General features: G+C 41.4%; 1 protein-coding gene across 1 annotated transcript in view; it reads left to right on the top strand.

The window, feature by feature from the left end:
• DPP4 (dipeptidyl peptidase 4) overlaps positions 1 to 20,858 on the top strand; it is an 80,256-nt gene extending 59,398 nt beyond the window's left edge. Inside the window, exons 20-26 of the mRNA XM_047721921.1 lie at positions 2,138 to 2,332; positions 4,883 to 4,937; positions 5,525 to 5,624; positions 8,681 to 8,745; positions 17,765 to 17,837; positions 18,100 to 18,173; positions 19,736 to 20,858. Coding sequence (XP_047577877.1) covers positions 2,138 to 2,332; positions 4,883 to 4,937; positions 5,525 to 5,624; positions 8,681 to 8,745; positions 17,765 to 17,837; positions 18,100 to 18,173; positions 19,736 to 19,837 — 664 coding nt within the window. The 3' untranslated portion in view covers positions 19,838 to 20,858. The remainder of the gene's footprint in view (positions 1 to 2,137; positions 2,333 to 4,882; positions 4,938 to 5,524; positions 5,625 to 8,680; positions 8,746 to 17,764; positions 17,838 to 18,099; positions 18,174 to 19,735) is intronic.

The following is a 20,858-nucleotide window of genomic DNA, read 5'->3' as shown; positions in this document are numbered from 1 at the left end:
TTTAGTTTTGATTTTTTTCTCTGAACTACAAGGGAATTCCAAAGGAATTTTAGGTCACCGGTTTTATCTTTACCTTATAGACATTTTAACATGAGAGATGGGTATTAATAGCCTTCACAACTTTTTTACCCCTAAACTTGCCCAAACATCACCATTAGTGGCTTTTGATGCATTAAGACATCAAGTTTCTCTGCCTTTAGTTCCTGAAATACCACTGCCTGGTAGCTTTCATTCCCCTCTTTGGTGAAGATATGATGTGATATAGGAAATTGTTCATTACAATCCAGACTTCTTCAAGTCTCAGAGAAAGTTCTGAAATCACACAGCTTTGAACAGTAAATGTAAACTCATGCAAACTCTAAATGTGGCATCTTCAAAAAATGTTTTTGGTAATGATTGGGAATACATTTTACTTTAATCCTTCTAAAATTACCCTGACCTCACACATAATGCCACAACACCACTCCTCCTGTCCTAGATTGTCTCATTTCCTTGTATAAAAATAAGACAAAAACAAACCCAACAAATGTGCCCGCTGTGGGCTGCCTGCCAGGTGATTTGCAAACAGATGTGAGGAGTTCTATTGGGCCCATTATACAGAAAAGGAAACTGAGACTCGAGAACATCACTTTTCTGTGTAACCACCACCACCAATAACAGAAGAGGGGTGTTAGCATCCAACACAGCCTTGTTGCCCTGTATTTAGAGTTCCATGTAAACAAAACATAAAACCTCAGAGAAAGAGAAAAAGGTATTTTAAATTTCCAGATGTGCTGTTTGATTTTCAGTAAGCCTAACTTTGACTACAGTGACATTAATTTGCTTTGGGCTTCAGCCCCAATAAGGGAAGCAGATATTTTAGGGAAGAGTGAGACTTTTATCCTCTTCAACTCCCCAGTGAGGAAAAAACATGGGAAATTTACTGCCTGTTTCTTTTTAGTTGTTTTCCTCTTCCATTCTTAGATGTCCAAATCTTTGTTTTCTGTTTTTAAAAATAATGTTGTTTAATCTTAGGGGGTAGAGTAACTTGACACATAACTAATATTAAGGGAAGTTATTACCCTACACAATCTAAAATCATTGAAAGGACCAAGGCATTTCACACGTTGTTAAAAACTGTTTACTCTCCCAAGAAATGCATGAATGCATTCTCCTTTTTAAATTTACAATGTTACAATATTTAGTTTACAGTGAAAGTAATACAATGTTTGTTTAAAACCAAAGTTCTTTTGACTTCCATCCCTAGGAAGAACAAAGGCATGCAAGTGGAGGGGACAGTGAGCAGACCAGTAGGAGAGATGCGGTGGGAGGGAGAGGTACTGGAGTAGGTCTGGGTCCAGGAGTCCCATAGATCGTGCAAAGATGACATGTTTAAGTGAGATGCAAGGAGCTATCGGGAAATTGTCTTGATTAATACATGGCAATGACAGGGCTTGTTGGAGATTGTGCACCCAGCTGTGTGGGAGTGGGGTCTAGCCTGTACAGATTGCAGATAGCAGGGAGTTAAGCTTGTTGATAAATAGAATACAGTTGTCAATATCGCCTACTTCTTTCTGCTTTGAAGTTTTGCGGAATAGTGGTCGTTCATACCTTGGCTCACTCCACAGTGACTTGTGGAGCCTTGGTGTGCAACCTCGTGCTGGGACTTGGGGGTGGGGGGCGCAATGCAGTGCATATCACGCAGCAGTCAAGCCCTCCTTTGGGAAGTTCCAGTCTAGGAAATACACATGTAGCGTAGGAGTGCTTGCAAGCCAGAGAGAAAGGATATAGTCAAAGCTGCATTTATTGTCATCCTCATTAATTTTTCAAAATCCAACATCCCTATCCCAACTATTAAGTATTTATTTCTTTGATTTCTAAGAAATATATGACTTAGAAAATGTTGGCCTATGAAGTCTGTGTTTGATACTGATCTTTAAAGGTAAAATTGATGGGCATCTTTGAAGGAAACACACAGCCATTATACTCATGTTGCCAAGTTTTAGAGGAACCATTTTGGACACCCTGGTGGCTGGCACAATTTCAGCCTCGTGGTCGGGAAAGACGCATACTTCTTGTCCACAGGGAGTAGAAACACAGGTACTCCTCATTTGATTCAGAAAAACCACAAAGGCTAACAATTTGGGATTTTTCACAGATATGCAGGCCCGTGTAGTCAAAAAGCAGACGCTATCTTCAGACTCAACTGGGCTACTTACCTTGCAAGCACAGAAAACATTATCGTAGCTAGCTTTGATGGCAGAGGAAGTGGTTACCAAGGAGATAAGATCATGCACGCAGTCAACAGAAGACTGGGAACATTTGAAGTTGAAGATCAAATTGAAGCAGCCAGGTGAGTGACTAGGAGATGAATCCGAAGGTCATCTGATTCTTCCCTCTCGATTTATATTTTAAAGTTGTAAAGTGGAAAGAATGTCAAGTGTCCTAGAGGAAGTCATTTATGTTTGGGGTACATTTTTAGTGAAGATATAACACTTAGATAAAAATGTATGTCATTAGAGACTTATATAAAGGTTAAAAAAGACTTATTTCTTAAATTCCTCTCTGTGACTCTAGAAAGGAGTTGGTATATGTGTTACCACCTTCTGGGAACAGAGACTCAAAATTCATCAAACACATGGGCAAACTGAGGGATAAATGCTCCCCTGGGGTAAACATCTAACTAAATGAGTGGACCATCCCTGTAGTCAATGGCAAGCGAAGGAGTCCAGTGTACTTGCACAGCATAGGAAGCTACATTACATGTGACAGCTATCTGTCCTAGGAGTGGCTCCTACAGTTGGGATGAAGGTTACTCTGGCACTGGGGGAGAATTGTGGGGCACAGCCATCTTTGCTCACAATTATAAGAGCTTCAGTAAGTATGAATCACATCTCATTCTGGTGCTTTCTATTCATGAGTCCACAGATAAGTGTTGTGGTCTGGCTTGGAAGAGATGTTATGATGAATAATGGTTCCCACGTAGGACACGTGTACATGGGCAATGTTTTACCTGCATTGTCATGGGAACTGCACAGCACCCCTAGGAGGTGGGGATCTGTATCCCATGCTTCAGGTAGAAAATGCAGGCTCTTAGGTTTGGTAATTTGTCAGGGGAAGTCATAATCTAAATCAGGGTCTCCAACTCAACTCAGATGCTTTCTCCAGTTCAACCGTGCTCAACTGGCAAATAGGAAATGTAGTCTTTGAGTTTCTATAACCAAATGCCTGGATGTCTGGGGAAGCATGACAAGTGGTTGATTTAAAATAATATTATGAAATCATAAACTAGGAAATGCAGAAAAATTATGAATGGTGAGATGGGTGGAGGAAATTGCCTTTAAAAACCAGAAACCACCAAAGAGAAGAGAAGAGGACAATTGATTTAAGTGTCTCTAAGTCTCTTACACCATAGTTAACGATGAGCTATTTTCCTTCAAAGCCAAATAGAGAAAAAGAGAAGTTTAGATTCAAGAGAGAGGATAAACGGTTCAGGAGTAGGGCTGTCATATTTTAAAACCAAAATTGTATTTATCCAGACTGATCCTCTCTGAGAGAGGGTGGAGTGTCCGGGCTTCTCAAATCCGAAATTACATAATTGGGTATCCACAATATACATCTCAAGTTTAAAAAATTAATGAGATGTCATGTATTTATACAGTAGAATACTAATTCAGCAACTAAAGAGAGGTGTATACTGCAGTGTAGATGAATCTCACAGGCTATTAAATGAGAGAAGCCAGGCATGAAAGTGTATCTCCTGCATGACCCATTTTATATAAAGTCCAAAACCAAGCACAAATTGGAATCATATAAAAGGAAAACATTTCCTTTTTTTTTTTTTTTCCTTTTGCAAAGGGAAAATGACCCAGAGGCTTCTGGGGCATGATAATGCACTATCTCTCAGTTCAAGGATATGCTTGTTCTGTAAGGTTTATCAACTTGCACACTCACGCTTTGGTGCACATTTCTATACATATATGTATTCTAAGTTTTAAAAGTTTACGGGGAGAAGATAATGAGTTGAAAATGACGTACTTCTAATTTTTTCTAATACTGTTTAACTTGGGGCCGCCTAAGCCATATCTATAATTGAAAACACAAAAATTCCCAAAGTCACATATAGGTCAATGCAAGGGTCCCCCCACCCCATCAGTATTACAAAGGTTAAAGAGCCGTATTTGCTAGGTTGCTTCTTAAAGCAAACAAATTACCTTTTGATGTAAAAGATTTTAAAACGTGGGTGCACAAAACATTTTTCTCATTTCTTTAACTGGATACAAATCCTAAGCACAATTTAATGGCAAAAAGACTTCTTAATCCATCAAGGAAAGATTGCTTCCTACTTAACGGTGCTCAGCTAACTAATCAACACCCAGCGGAAGAAGGGATTTATTTAGAGAATGGTGTTTAAGTTCTCAGGTAGGGGGCCCAGAGACCTTCCTAAGCCCTGCCCAGATGTTCTCTGTGCCCCTCTACTTCTCCATCTCCGGGGCAGCCTCTCTTCAACTGAAAAACATCTGGAGAGATTTAAATTCAATTATGTAAAGAAAAGTGCATCTGGGCTGCAAATTTTTATATAAAGCTGTGAAAAAAACTGCCAGGATTTGTTTTCTGCGAATCATACACACAAACACACACACACACACACACACACACACACACACACACAATTTTTATGGACTCCAACAAAAGTAAACCTTGTTCATCTGGCTCTTAAGTTAAAAAAAAAAAATAGACACCCATCTCAGGTGCTTATTTGATTGTTGGCCGTAATTAATCTTAGATTGCATCAGGAGCAAATAGCAAATGGCAGGGTTTCACATTTGTGTCCTTATGTACTTATGCTAGTTTTCTATATACAATGCAATACTAATTCGTGGACTTTTTCCATGTATTTTAGACAATTTTCAAAAATGGGATTTGTGGATGACAAGCGGATTGCAATTTGGGGCTGGGTGAGTCGTTGTTTGGCTATGAATCTGTGTCCATATAGTTAGTGATTATAACCCGGAGCATGATAATATATCTTTGGCATGTAAATATTTGGAGATGAAAATCAGGCATTTTTAATCAAAGAAGTCCCCGATAAAATGTCTTAGAACTCTAGGTGGTGAGTCCCTGCTAGTCAGGTGTATATCTCTGCTTACTATGATTAAGGAGGAGGGTTTGGGAGGTAAGGAAGGTAGAGAAAGAGGGAGAGGGGTTGGGAAGGAGAGCAGGAGAGAGGGAAGGAGGGTGATTTTTCTAATGAGTCAAAGTCAGTAAAGATCTAGTGTATATTGATCTTTTTTCCTTTAAGTACTGCCTGACAATTTTTTGATGCTTTTCCCACTTAGACCTATCAAGCAAAGGGACCAGGGCTCTGAAAGTGTAGTCTTTAGATATTGTCCAATTAAGGCCAATTTAAGCCCTTCTCTACCATGCTTTCTATCTCTAAAGAGGCACAGTATATAAAGATGTGAGAAATATGGAAACTGCGACTCGCTTACCATATGTCCTGAATTCCTTTACCTCTATAAAAATAACCATTTCTATTCCTTAGTCATATGGAGGGTACGTAACCTCCATGGTCCTGGGAGCCGGCAGTGGCGTGTTCAAGTGTGGAATAGCCGTGGCACCCGTCTCACGGTGGGAGTACTATGGTATGTCATTACTTTCAGGTACAAAAAGATACAGAGTGTTGACCTTAAAGTTTCAATGACAAAACCATTCCTTTTTGAGTTTCACTGTTTCTATAGGAAATAAGCCTATTCATTGTAGATGCACCTTATAAATACCTATAATCAAATGATCTCTCTTATTCTGCTATTGTGAAAGTCTAGGTGGTATTGTTATCTATATACTTAGTTATCAACAAATTCTGTTTTCTAAATTTCAAAATATCCGTAATGCTACATTTCTTCAGATAAACCCTTCCTTATCTTATTTTAGTTTGGGTTTTGGGGCTTCATATATTAACTGAATAAAAGAAGCATGTATTTTTTTTTTTCTTCCAGTAAAGGTCAAATAAAGAAGGGCTTTGGATGGAAAGACGGGAGTAAGGATTGGGGGAATTCCTGGGTTGTCTGTTCTATTTCCCCCACTGTCTCTAAGTTAGTGAAAACCATTCTAGGATCTCTTCTTCATCACTGAGAAATAATTCTATAAGGCATCATACACATGTAAGACTTTAATTCCCCAGGGGGAGAGAGTAAACATTGGAATACTAGGTAGGGGTAAAGAGTCAGAGGTGGTGAGAAGATGAATTATTTTCCTGTATCTTTTCAGACCCCATCTCAAGTACTTTATGTGATAGACTCATTGAAACAAATATGCTCATTACATATTTTCCCCCATCGTGTGGTAGTACCAATCTTGTAGGAAACCCTTTTTTAAAGGCCAAGAGCATCCAATGTAATATATTTACATATATATGTGTATATATATACACATATATATGTATATATTTCTATCTTTCTGTTAAAAAAAAATTAGAAATCATACTTCTGATTCAGTCCACACACAATGGATTTGTTTTCATAATACTTTCCTGCTTCCTACTAATTATGCTGTTGGATAGCTTGTTTTTGGAGACCTCTGGTGGTCAATAAAATAATAGAAGCCATCTTTGTGAGTTTAGAAGTATAATGATAAAAGAACTTCATTAAATATATTTAGACCAAGTCAACTTTCTAGACATGAGCACTTTCTAGAGATCTTACATATGTATTAATTTGAGAAATTTTACTCACACATCAGATAGAAGGAATACATAACTGGTATTTCAAAGGCGCATTTGTAAAAGTTTACAGCACCTATATTATGTATTTTTAAAATACTCTTATTAAAATTTCAGGGGTGCCTGGGTGGCTCAGCCATTAGGCATTTGATTTCTGTTTAGGGTTGTGAGATCTAGCCCTGCGCTGGTCCTTCTCCCTCTGCCTCCTCCTCCCCTCGTCGCTCATGCACACACATTTGCGCACTCTCTCTCTCTCTAAAAAAGAAAAAAATATATTTCAGCTCTTCTCACAAATGTAAACCTGATTAACATAATAAAAAAGAGGTATAATGTTCTAGGACAAGAATTGAAGTCTGCTGTTGTTTCAGGAAAAATTTATTCTGCCCTTAAAGGCTATTTTCAAACCTCCTTTCACATGTCCAACCTATATTATTCATATTTAAATGTTGAAAGATATGAACATTTTATGAAGATCTTGTATTTTTAAATGTCCCTTAAAATATTGTATTTTCTGTATTAGTGTCCTCTAGATATGTAAAATTACATATATTCTGTATTCCTTTTAATCAAAAGGATAAAATGTTGAGGTTACTCATTTTGAAAGACGTATTTTGATTCCCATAGAACAGGCATAAAGGATACATGTGAAATAACTAACACTCATTATCAGTGTAGTTCTTAATGATGCCAGTCATTCAGAAAGGGTTAGAGTTTTGCTTAAGGTTGTTGTTTAGATGATATATTCATTTAAAGAATTAATGAGATCAGTACTGAACTACCTGTACGATTTGCAGTGAAATTCATCATTAATCTAAACAGCACAATGACAGCATATTATTTTATATTTAATCTGTTTACTATAATCTGGTCACTGGAGGGGGCACCTTTCAAAGCAATTACTTCAGATCTTTAAAGTTATTTTGGAATTTAGCCACAGAAAATTGTAAAATTTTCTCATGTCTATTTTAGGATATATCTATAAAATTTTTAAAAATAGGGCAAAAATATGTTTCATTATCCAAAATAACCAAACCAATTATGTATCTTGTTTTTAGCCATACTTATAGATAAAAGAGCTTACTTCATTTCTGCAGATATTGGTGTGATTTATTTCATAATACAAATTGTTATAATCCCAAAATTGAGGGCTTGCCACAAAATGGGCAAAACAAATGTTTGACTTGCATTGTGATGGAGTAACGGAGCTAATATGGGGATCTTCCGTGAATAAGTGATAACTTAACTCTTTGTTTTCATTATAATGAATTTTAAACTGCCCAAAATATGATTTAAATAAGCAACTAGTAATTGAACATTAAGGGATTTCCAAAAGAAAATTAGGGCATACGCTTGTGTCGGGACCAAAAATTCAAGAGAGTTGAGGCATTAAGTGACTTCCTAATTAAGATTCTTGGAAAGGATCAGATGATGATGGTAAAAGCCCTTACTTTTCAGCTCTTAACATTTGATTTTTCTGCAGATGGATTTTTTTTTAAAGATTTATTTATTTATTTGAGACAGTGCGCATGAGTGAGAGAGCAGAGCAAGGGGAAGAGGGAGCGACCGAGGGGGAGGGAGAAGCTGACTCCCTGCTGAGCTCAAAGTGGGGCTTGATCCCAGAACCCCAGGATCCTGACCTGAGCCAAAGGCAGATGCTTAACCAACTGAACCACCCAGACACCCTCAGTAGATGGATTATTGACTGGTTTTAAATCATCTAGTTTGATCTCCCTCTACTTTCATTCATTCCAGCTGAGCATGGAAAGGCATGAGTCTGAGCTGGTGTCCAGCTGCATTAACAAGCCAAAACAAACAAACAAACAAACAAACAAAAAAACTGACCTTGAAGAGACGCTCCTGAGGGAGATGCTACAGACCCACACACAAGTAACGACATATGAAAGCACATAAAGTCACCCAGTAAGAAAAAGAAAAGTTTATTGTATGAATTAACTATTTTTACATTTTTTTTCATCACAGACTCAGTGTATACAGAACGTTACATGGGTCTCCCAACTCCCGAGGACAATCTTGACTATTACAGGGTAAGAGATAAGAAACTAGATCTATTTTATAACCTATTTATAAGTTTGTTTAAGAACATTTTTAAGTGTATCTATTCTAGAAAATATATATTTTTTATTTCCAACAAAATTCTTGTTAAAAAGAAATAACACAGGTGGTTTAGAGATACTCCACTAGCTTCCCCTACTATATTCTGCATTAATTAAAGTCTTTATCGTATGCTATATAGGTCACAATATGCATTCATTTGGAAATACAAAGCAACACCAGATAATTACTTTAATTATAAAAATTTCATTTAGAAAACATGTCAAATTCGACATATTCCTTTAAAGCCCAGAAGACTCCTTAAACCTTTAGCTATATATTAGATTTTCTATGGTATTATAATTAAGATGTATGTACAAGCTTTTAATTTTCCTATTCATAGCCAACTATGTAGTTTGCTCAAACAAGATTGGAGTAAAGCAGGTGAAGAGTATTGGTTGGGCAGTGCCCTGAAGAGCTCTGGAAGCCACAATGCATAGCCTCCAGTGAGGATGGCTGACGGGGAACCCGTGGCCGCTTGCTCTCAGGCTACAGCTTTTGAAATGCGACCTGGAAGCCACCATGGTTGGCAGCCATGTGTGCTAGTGTGGAGGCCACCGCTGAGCCAGAATACTGTCTCTGGTGTCACACTGAGGTAGCCACAAGTGCCAGCCTAACTCCTAGAGACCTTTGTAGCCCTTTGGCCCTTCCAGAACTTTCCTGAGTTGCTCTGTCATGGTTGTCGAAAACGACGAGGTCAGTCGTCTCATGGTTTACATTCTCCAAAGGAAATTTAAAACGCTTTTTGGGACAATGAATTAAAAAGCAAGAAAAACAAGAATAAGTTAACACCATTTCTTATCTGGGCCACAACTCTCAATACACGGGCTTCGTATGAGTGCCTCGCTCTGAGCAGTATGGGTGCATTTTCATAAGATGCCACCGTTCTATAGATTCTGAAGCTATGTGATCAAAACCCAGTAAAACTCAAATAAAATTTCTAGTTTTCTAACGTAAGTATACACAGTTTCATTTTATCTCTTTCGGTTTCGTTTAGGAAGGCTTAGGTAGAGGGGGTGCGGGGAGGAGTACGTGGCTTGGTCCGTGTCTGCCTGTGTGTTTTCCAGTCAAGATAGAAAAGCAACAACCCGTAAAGTGAGATGCACTGATCAACTTCCGCTACCAAGCAGCCCCGGAATCAGGTTGTCCCCATTTCTGCCAGTTGTCCTCCATAATACTTCGGACTCAATTCTTCCCATTCTTTCTCCTCCACGTCCAGTAAGCTTGCCTTAAACGTCCTTTTTGTTCTTCATCAGTCCCCGCATTACCACTGTCAGGTGACTGTCTGCTTTTCTAATAATAACCCCGTTGGTGTCCCCTTATCTTGTTTTTCTCTGCCCCCGTCTTTACCACAACGGGGCATGAGATTAATCCCCACGGCTCCACATACAACACTTTCATGGATCCTCCATGTGACTACTGGATTCTTCGACCAGATGCTTAGCATCCCTCTTACAATGGTCCAGTCTGCTTGTCATAGTCATTGTCCTCTGTCTGTTTCTGGGCCTTTCCCTTTTATGCCCTTGTCTTCTGTTCCCTCTGCCTGCAATGTCATTTTCCCTATATCTCCATTTAATAGGAAATTGGTGCTGTTCTCCTGGCGGGCTGGCATCCCCTCTCGACTCTCATGACATTCTCTTGTATCTTAATCTTCAGTTTCTCTTTCTTGGACCCATGGTTCTTTCGAACCCCCATTTCTCTTCTGCATGATGATTAACTGTTCACATCTCTACTCAACACTGAATTCTTTAGATGACCCAGTATGAAGTATAACCCTTAAAAACCTTTCCTGATTGAAGAATTTTTTTAAGGAAAATGTTGTTTTAAAAATTGCCTGTCTCCCTCAATTCTCTCATCTTACATCTGGAATTTTCTTGTCCCTAACCTGACCAGGATGCTGACCTTTGAAAGCCATCCCTCTTGTGGTATGCCATATTTGCTGAGTTGCTGAAGGGCTTTCTCAAGTACCCCAAATCCTAAAATTCCCCAAACAGAGATGTACTTACTATCCAGGACCCCAGCCCTGGCTCTAGAACAGGGTGGATGTTGAGTCAAAAGTTCATTTCTAAAATCCCATCCCGAAAAGTCTTTGAACCTAGAGGCACAGGGTCAAGTCCAAACCCCGACATCAAGGGACGTCCACAGCATCTGCCCTGATTCTCTACTTCTCTCGGTGCACATCAGCGGACAGCCAGCAAGGTCTTTCCTTTTCAGCCAGCCCTTCCTTCTTTAGGATGATTCATTCTAATCTAACCTTTCATGCTGAGTCTTTTTCCAGATTTCCCCAGAGGCTCCTCATCCCTGCATCGACCCCCCCCACCCCCACCCTCCTGGAGGTGGCCATGTTCGTCTCTCCCCTTAGGTGTTCGCTGCATGAGGTAGTCATGTAAATAGAAGTCACTTCCCACTGCCAATGGCAACACACGCACACTGGGTGCACCGAGTCACTCTTCCACTTCACTGCACAGATGGCACCCGAGGACTGTTTAATCCTTCCACGCCAGGAGTCGAGTTTTCTTGGCACCAGATTCAGTGCTGGCAATGGACACATTAAAACTGCCAGTACCAGGGAGCTAAAGGTTCCCAATGTGTTACTCGGAGGAACGATTTGGGCGGGCGAGAGTTAAGGTGTGGAGGGAGAGGGAGGCGAAGAACGCTCACTGAATTGTTTCCACCCTGGTAAGTTGCTTCCTCCCGAGTGTGGAGAGCCGAATCTAAGTGCCTATATTTGGTGCACAGCAGGCTTTAGAATAAAGCTGCCCTCCTTTGTTTTTTAAATAAGCCTGTGCTTTTGTCTCTGGCAAGAATACATTCAAAGATTCTATTTTCCTCCAAGGCCCCAGCTGCCCCTCTGGACCCCATCTTTTACTTTTCTTTCCCAGGTTGTTTTTATTTCTCTCTCTCTCCTTCTCTCCCTCTCTCCCCCCCTCCTCCCACCCTTTTGGAAAAGACAAAGAAGACAATTCCTGAGAGGCTTTCAGTACCCTTTGCCTGTCTGTGGGTCAGAAGGAAATATTTTGAAAATGATTCCCATTTCATTTGGCCCACTGACTCACTGCAGGACATCCAGGACAGGAAGGACCAAGACGTAGAATAAGCAAGGCCCTGATCTTTGTCTACATTTGCAGCTAATGAATCGTCGATCCCAGAATTATAGCTTTTCTAAGAAAAGACAGTCTTTAATTTAAAAAAAAAATGAGAAAAAGGATTCATTATTAGGTCATTGATGACCCAGATTTGGAAGAATTTGGAGAAACCCGTATCACCAAGGGAAGCACATTTTATGAAAGAAAGGTCCTACTTATGTTTTAGGAAAGAAATTCCAGAAACCATTTGTATACACCAGTGGAACAGGTAGGGATGCCATGTATAGTTGTTCAGCTTGTGCACTGCTGAAAACTAGTCCACGTTTCATTCACTAAGGCATGGACGTCTGAGGCTGCACACAACCAAAAGGAATGCTTTTTCCTATTCATACAAAGATACCATATAGATTAGCAGACCCGGGATTAAGGCTCAGACCCAGTGCAGTGACATGAACAGTGACCCTATGAGATCCTTTGTAGATAATCACCCCCCTATTGCCAAGTGAAAGAAACACTTTCAAAGGCAGTGGAGCTCTGTGGAAACATCTTTTCTGCAGTGAGTCTCAGCCCACAGCAGACCAAAATGGCAGCAGGTTTAAGCAAAGGAATTAGATAGGCAACGAGAAAACCCTTACCCCCAATAGCAAAAAGCAAATAGCAACCGCAGCTACACCTTGAGGAGTGTGGTGCTCACTAACATTGACAGGTGGTCTTCCGTGTGGTCAGTCGTAGGTTTTTTAGTCAAACCTATTTGAAAAATGAACAAATAGTAAACTTACACTCACCCATTCGAGGTGCCTGGTATTTTCATTGTTCAAAAGTTGATTGCCTTGTTGGTGAGCAAAGACATGCACACAAAATTATCAAAGAGAAATAAAAGAGATAGGTAGTGAAGCATGAACTCAGATATGACAGAGTGCCCCCTATGTATGGAAAAGAGAAGTTGTTCCCTAATTGTGACAAGCCCCAAGGATTTTGTCCTTTGGGAGCATGGGTAGGGAAGTGGCCAAGAAGTCCGTGTTTCACCTCCCTCCCCCCACACCAGCTCCTCTCAACTCCTGCCGGGGAGGAATCCAGTTTCATTTATTTCATTCATTTTTTTTTTTTTCATTTATTCCTTAAGTGCTTGCTTCTACGGGCAGACACTATTCTAAGTTCTTTACTCAGATTATTAGGTTCGGTTCTCCCTCAGATTCTCTGGGATATGTGCTCTAATTATCTTCATTTATTGACACTGTAACTGAGGCACAAAAATGTTACATAACATGTAGATGCTGAGGGGTAGGAGTGGGAGGGGCACTTGTGTGAAGCCAATAAAGAAAGACTTCGGAAATAAAGAGGGAGAGCGTAGACGCTCTCCGTGGGTTGCAGAGAGGGACACGACAGAGCAGCACAGCCACACATGAGTAGCAGGTACAGCTGGTTTTCTGGGGATCTGTGAAGCAGGTTGGATGAATCGACGGATAACATGGAAGCGGGGCTGTGGGGAGAGCAGGCCAAATGGTGGCCTGCCTATAAGGCAGGACGTAGACTGGGCCGGGAATGGATGTATGGATCCGCAGAGAAGCAGAAGATCAAGGGCAGGAGAAATGGGGCCCAAGTCCTGAGCCTTGTTGCCAAGAGAAGAGGGCAGCCTGGAACACACAGAAGGGACTGATTTAACTTGTAGAGGAGATTTATTTTGCATTTTGCTCAAAATTTGATAGGCTTTTGGCAAGTGTATGAAACAGTCATAGATTTGGCAGTCTTCTGCTAGCAGATTTGAAATGTTCAATCCTTAAGAACTGCTGCATCGTTAGGTTATGCAAAACAGGGTGCAATTTTGTAAATATGCCATCTTGTACTGATTTGACATTTGTTCTATTATCCCAGAATATGCCAAAGGGAGAGAGACCTTCAGATTTAAGCCAAACCTTAACTTGTTTGTTGAGTGCTGATAAAATGTTGACTGCTGTGTGATCTTTAAAGAAGCCAGTGTTGCTTGGTGAGGACTGAGGTAGAGCCCCCTGTCGGGTTGACGGGCTCTCTCTTCCCTTGGCATCTCGCAGATACAGTTGTTTGATAGATGTAAACAAGTAAAACATCCGATATAGTGGGTTGAAATAATGTTTTTCTTAAAAATGTTCTCTGGCCTCTCTTTTCTGAGGCATTAATGGTGCTTCCCAAAATAGCATTACTTAATGCTGTTTGTGAGGTTTTGGTTGCAAGCGGGAGAAAGCACAGAGGAAGTCAGTGCACCCGTAGTATCTCGCTGACGTGCTGGGTTGTCCGTTAGACCACGAAAGCCTGGAAATGGTGATGAGTTAGTTGTTGGCTGGGCCGTGAAGAGCCACGAGGACGTAAGGTTAAGGGGAACGGACTTCGGATTTGGACCTCTACTCAAATTTGGTTTCCACCATTGACTAACAGTGTGAGCTCGGGGAGGTGACCTAAGCTCTCTGAACCTCAGTTTCCTCATCTGGATAATGGGGATCATCAAGCTGACCTCACAGGTTATTGAAAGGATTAAATGGGACCCCTGTGCCTGCCCCGAGAGAAGCTTTCGAAACACGGCACCTGCCGCCATCATCGTCCTCAGGAAGCCAGTTGTCCTTACGGTTCCTCGATGGCACAGGGGTGGCTTAAAAATTGTTAGAACTTCTGTTCCTTACAGTACTTCCCTGCTCTTGTCAGCTCTCTCTTTATTTCAAAAATACAAAGATTTATTTGCTGGAAGGTAACTGAGGAACCAGCGTGATCCAACAAGCAGCTACAGATGGTTCTTCTCAGGGCTTGAAGGAAAAGCTCCTCACAGAGATGCTGTGGAATCGGCACTGCCACTGGACCAATCCTTCCCACTTCGTTTTGCCAGACTGTTGCTGACAGCGGGGCTCTCCGGAAGTTTCTAGCCTCGGGAGAGTGCCAACTGCACCACCATTGCATCCTTGCCCATTTATCACTCTGAGCTTCCTTTTTAGTAGCTGGTGATAGACTATTCGGCTTCTAACTTAGTCATCCATTTCCTTTTCTATTTCTGTTTCCATCGATAGGCAAATGGGGATTATCCTATTTTCCTGGGTTAAAATAGCATGGTGATATTATTTCCGATTATTAACCACATCTTCTGTTAAGGCACACATCTCTTTCTCTGGCTCCGGGGGTCGTTTCCACACGGCGGACCACCGAGGGTCTCTCTTGATGGAGAAGCCAGGATTCTCGGTCCAGTAGGGAATGATGGGTGGCGCCAGACACAGGGTGCCACAGCCGCATCTTTGGGGTAGTGGGGGGATGCTGCTTGCCGCCTGAGAGCCCAAGAGCGGGTGTGCACCTCCAGGCTGCCCTTCCGCCTGGCCACCTCACGCCGGGAGGCGCCTCTGGAAGCTTCTCCCGGAGAGCAGGGGGAAGCGTGCATGGAAAGGGCACACCTAGCTCACCATTGCAGGGGAGGCTTTTGTTTTATTTTTCTCGTGCTGCATTAAAGTATTTGTCTTTCTTTCTTTGTAGTGTAATATTGTTAATGTAAAACAATTTGCATCATGACACTTTTATCACAGTTTTCGTCTTTTTCTCAGTATGTTGCATTTCTCACCATGTCTAGTTCATCACAGCTACAGTGTGTACATCACAACATTTATCTTAGGCTCAGGGTTTTACTTGTTTATAAAAATTGTCTTCTTTCAGCCTGTATTCACTCCATTTAAGAAAAAAAAAAAGGCAGCCAGAAACTGTTTTGGTCCAAACTCCAGTAGTTATCACATTCCTTGCTAACTGTCCTGCGTATTTATATGTCTCCTAACTATTACTCTATGTTTCAATGACATTTCTCAGTTTTATGGCTCGTGGAGGTTGTAGGAGCAGCTTTCGCTGTTCAAGCTGCCAAGCCAGGAAGGCCCGTGGGGCTTCTGGAGGTGAGGCGACAGGACAGAGCTGCCCGCATGGGTCGGGTCTCCATGTGGTAGTTGCGTGTGTTGGGGGAGCAGAGCGCTAGGTTCGGGGTGGGGGGGGACGGCGGCAGAGTGAGCGGCAGTTGGGGGGCAAGGCTGTGAGCAGGTCTGGCCAGAGGATGGCAGGGGTGGGGGGGGGGCGCCTGTGGCTCACATGATCGGTGTTTGCTGGCGGTGGGGGAGCCCCAGCATCTGGCAGCTCAAGCTCAAAATCCTCTTCTGTCTTTGGGGGAGATTGATTTTGACCCTTTCCTCTCTGGAGAGCGGACACCGCTCAGGGTTCTGGCTGCTGCATTGGGCTCTGCGGCAGCTGTACAGGGGGAAAAACCCGCCTTGCAAATCTCGGGGGCTGGGGGGCCTTGCAGACCCGCTCTCTTTTGATTCGTTCAGTCTACACAGGCATGGGAACCCTGCTCAGGGATACCCAGCGTACTCGCGCGGGGCAGATTCTGGGCCCGTTAAGTTACTTCTCACTGTTCCTTTGCTGGAAGATCACATCATGAGCAGTTTGGAATTTTCATGGCCTCGGGGCAGCATAGGAAGTAAAAAGAGGTTCTGCCATCAGACTTTGTGTCCAGCTCTGACACTTCCTACAGATGTAACCTAGTGTGAGTTCCTGCTTCTGAATCTTGGGGTCTCCATGGAGAAAGCAGGATTGCTTTAGACCTATCTCAGAGGAATGTTGGCAGGGTGAAACAGAGCAGTGCTTCTTACAAACACTCCCGTTCTACAGAAGACCAGACTCAGGGAGCAGCAGGTCTCCCAGCGCACAGCTCACCGATGTTGAAGCTGGGGCTAGACGCCACATCCAACACCTTAGCCCTATCCCCTTCCTGCCAGACCATCCGGGTTCCCATCAAAAACACCAAGCTGGTGTTAGCTACAAAGGGATCTGTAAAATACATACCTTGGCACTCGTAAAGTTGACTTTGATTTACCGAGGTGCTAAAGGAATAATCGCTGGATGATTTTTAAACCTATAGGAAAACTGCTGGGCCCTCCTTCTGGCCAGCCCCTAAGAAGACAACAGGAGCGAACTCCAGCTTGCCCCCTCCCAAAGGCCCTACGATGCCTCTGTAACACTTTTGCCTTCCTCCCAACTTGATAAACATCCCCAAATCAAGATCAGATGACCAGTTCCGCGTTTCCAACGGCTTTCTCATCCGAGGCCCCACCCCAGTTCTAGAAGTCCTGCCTCCCTGAGGCCAGTCTTCGAAAAGCTTACCTCCCAATTTGTTGCCCTATTTCTCTGGTTGATTTGGAAATGACTTGATCCAATCGCAAGATTTTCCCTGATACGGAATGAGGCAGACAACAGCCCACCGATTTTCTAAGACCATGCTTGATCTTTTGCTCCCCTTTCCCCTCCCATATGTTACATTTGCCTGGGTTTTAAACATCTGTTCCAAAAGAGGTAATACTTGCTTCTCATTCATTGCCTAGCAATGTGGACCAAAGTTCATATGACATATTGCAGAGTATGTTTAGTTGCAAATGCTATGTACAGGCTCTTTGAAATGTAGCATGTATGGCACCATGTGACACACGGTTGCCATGGCAATACACTTTTTGGCTGAACTACAGCATAAGCCCATGGAACATACATTGCTAATATGAGACTCTGCCCTGTGCTAATGCATAGGACACAGCCAATCTGGGATCTGGGACTTAAGGGGCTTTGCGTGCAGCCCTGGTGGCAGGTGCCCTCTGCCTGCGTGTGCAAAGAAGATGTGGCATCCTCCCTTTGCAGTCCTGTCTCCCAGGCACAGGGCATGCTGTGCATTCTGCCATGCATGGAGACAGCATTTGCTTAAATATCGGTTTGCTATATTTTGTATCAAAGGGGGCCCCAGCTGAAAACATTTTATTTTGTAAACTGAAGTGAAAAATCAGTTTATGGCAGATCTTTTTTTGAATAATGACATTCTTTTTCCCAATTCCAGAATTCAACAGTCATGAGCAGAGCTGAAAATTTTAAACAAGTTGAGTACCTCCTTATTCATGGAACAGCAGATGGTGAGTTTCAGTTAATTAGACTTTTTAGTATCACAGACAGGTTTGCAATTTCACTACTGACAAAACAAAAGCATGAGGGGCAAGACTGTTACATTTACTTCAATAAAACAGTGTTGCTTTCCACAACTCACTTGTCTTGGGCTAAATGGGATGCTAAGTCCTAGAACTTCAAATAGTCCCTTTCTTCTTGTGCCTTTCCCACCCTTCCCATCAGAAAAGGAGCGGCTATTAGTTACTTTGTGTTTCCTTTCTCTCCTTGCAGATAACGTTCACTTTCAGCAGTCAGCTCAGATCTCCAAAGCCCTGGTGGATGCAGGAGTGGATTTCCAAGCAATGGTATCACAAAACTTGGTGCCAAAGGGAGAACTTGCTGGTGGGGTCTTGGTTTCCCCTGTCCCAGCTCCTTCTCGTCAAACAGTGCCAGGAGACAGGGACAGAATTGAAAGGGTTTTTATTTGTCCAATGAGAAGTCAGAAGTGATATCCTTAAGCCATAGACAGAGTAATGTTCAGAACAATTAAAGAACTGGGGGTTGAGAAGCATAATATTGCATATCTTGGGAGTGTCAAAACAGTGCTCTCCTACCCATGTGGTTCTTCAGTCTCTCCCTATTTGGATTCAAAAGTAATCACTTACTCAGTAAATGTGTGGCAGAGTAATTCTAAAGTGAAACCAGCATGATAATAGCTCAGATCCAATATGAAAATCCATTTCTGTCTAGTACGTATTACTAGCCATTCTAACAACAGTGGGACATTAATAATTGGCATGCTTCAGTTTTTGCAATTGCAACGTTATCTTTTGTTGAACAACCACGAGCAATAGACAATTAGGCTTGTTTTATAGAGTTGGAAATAGCTAGAGCTATTTCCTATACAGTTGCCTATACAGTAAGCTGTTTCTAGGTATTAAGTCAGATTCATTTTCAGATCAAGAAGAAAAAAGAAAAGATGTTTTGTGTGTGTGTGTGTGTGTTTATAACATATATATAAATGTGTGTTTGTATATTTATATGTATACGCATGTGTGTGATGCACTAAATATTTTTATATAAAATGCTTTCTTGCCGTTATTAGGTAGAAAACCTACTTTTCCTCACTCTCCTCTCTCTCTCTCTCTCACACACACACACCTCTTTGCTCTGTGATCAGTTCAAATGGTGCCCACTGAATCAGAGTGGGACAGTTAATACCAAAAAAACAAAACAAAACAAAAAACAAAACCCACCCGTTTATATGTCTTTTGGAGTCAGATTCTTCTAAGAGGTCGAGGTTTCATTTTCTACAACTCAAAAAAAAGATGATACTTTAATTAGGCAATTTTTTTTATAAAAGTTTATTTATGTCTCCATAATATATGTTTGCCTGGTAGTGACCTCCCACTTGTTTAATGTGGGATGCATTGATAAATTTTTGTCTCAGATCATCCACTCTTTCATAAATGTCAGACATCCAGATAGAAAATTCGAGTGAAAAATCAAAGTGTTTGCAAATAATACATTTGACTTTTGACCTTATGTTAAACATATATATGAAATATTGGAATAGATTTTTCTAGTTCCTTGGTAACCTACATTAGGAAAAAGTGCTTTTGAAAAACTCATTTCTCTTCCTGCAGTGTAGGAGAAATCTGACACTTGATAACACTTAATTAAAACTAGTGTGCTTAATGGGATAAACATTCTCTTCTATGCATGATGTGGTTCTAAGTGTCCTTTGAATCAAATCTGAAAATACACTTGGATAGTTTCATTAGAATATGTACACACACACACACACACACACACACCCTTAAAACAATGTTTTAATTCTATGCATGCTTGTGAGAGCTTATTTGAATTATTTTTTTAAAAAGAGGACAACTGACTTCCTTCTTCTGACCTTTGTCTTCCTCTGCAGTGGTATACAGATGAAGACCACGGAATTGCTAGCAGCACAGCCCACCAGCATATATACACCCACATGAGTCACTTCATAAAACAATGCTTCTCTTTACCTTAGCGCCCTGGACTAGCATGCCTGACCTATTGAAAACCATTTTTGTTCTGACTGAAAACTGCACTGTTAAGATGATGATCTTTAAAAAAAAAAATACACTCAAATCAAGAAATTCAAGGTTACCTTTGTTCCCAAAATTCATGTCTGTAACCTTAAGTTGGGACTTCTGTCTTTGCACCAGATTATTACCTTACTGAAGTTTGAATTATTCCGTCTGGTTTTGTTTATTATTTAAAATCATTTCCACATCCGTTGCTGAAACAACAAATATGAATTGTTTTTATGGGAGCTCTGCATAGGTTCCCTGGGAAGCATTTCATTCTTTTCTAATTGGACCGGTGCAAATCTCATTCTCTTCTTTAAAGGGATGGCAAGATGTGGGTGGTGATGTCACTGAGGCAGAGGTAAGAAGGGAAGGGGTAGGGGAAGAAGCGAGGAGGCCTGGCTGGGAAACCACAGCCGAGCACAATGACCCGACCAGGCTCCTGTCAGCAACTCTTGGAGAAGAGCTGTTCACAGCCAGACTGGCACGGTTTTCTGAGAAAGACTATTCAGTCTCAGGAAATCATATATGCAAAAAGCACTGACTTCTGAGTAAAACCACAGCAGTTGAATAGACTCCAAAGAAATGAGAGGGAATCTGCCAACAATGCAAGGCCCCCAGGTGCCAACTATGGCTATAGGTGCTACAAACACACAGCAAGGGGGAGGGGAAAGCACTGTAAATGTGCCTTAAAAACCACTGATGTTTCCTAGTGAAAGAGGCAGTTTGGAACTGAGATGTGAACACATCAGCTTGCCCTGTTAAAAGATGAAAATATTTGTATCACAAATTCGAACTTGAAGGAGTCCTTGCATCAATTTTTCTTAGTTCATTTCTTTGAGCATCTTAATGAAAAGAATATTTTAACTTCCTTGGACTTGTTTTTAAAAATAAAAAGTAAACTACAAAGTTATGTATTGTTATTCCCATACTGTGGAATTTCTCCTGGTCATTTAATAAATGTTCCTTCATTTTTTCAGA

The sequence above is a fragment of the Lutra lutra genome, chromosome 3 (genome assembly GCF_902655055.1).
Source record: "Lutra lutra chromosome 3, mLutLut1.2, whole genome shotgun sequence".
In the NCBI taxonomy this organism is placed as follows: domain Eukaryota; kingdom Metazoa; phylum Chordata; class Mammalia; order Carnivora; family Mustelidae; genus Lutra; species Lutra lutra.
The sequence above is the reverse complement of the archived record's forward strand: the minus strand, read 5'-3'. Positions and strand labels throughout refer to the sequence as shown.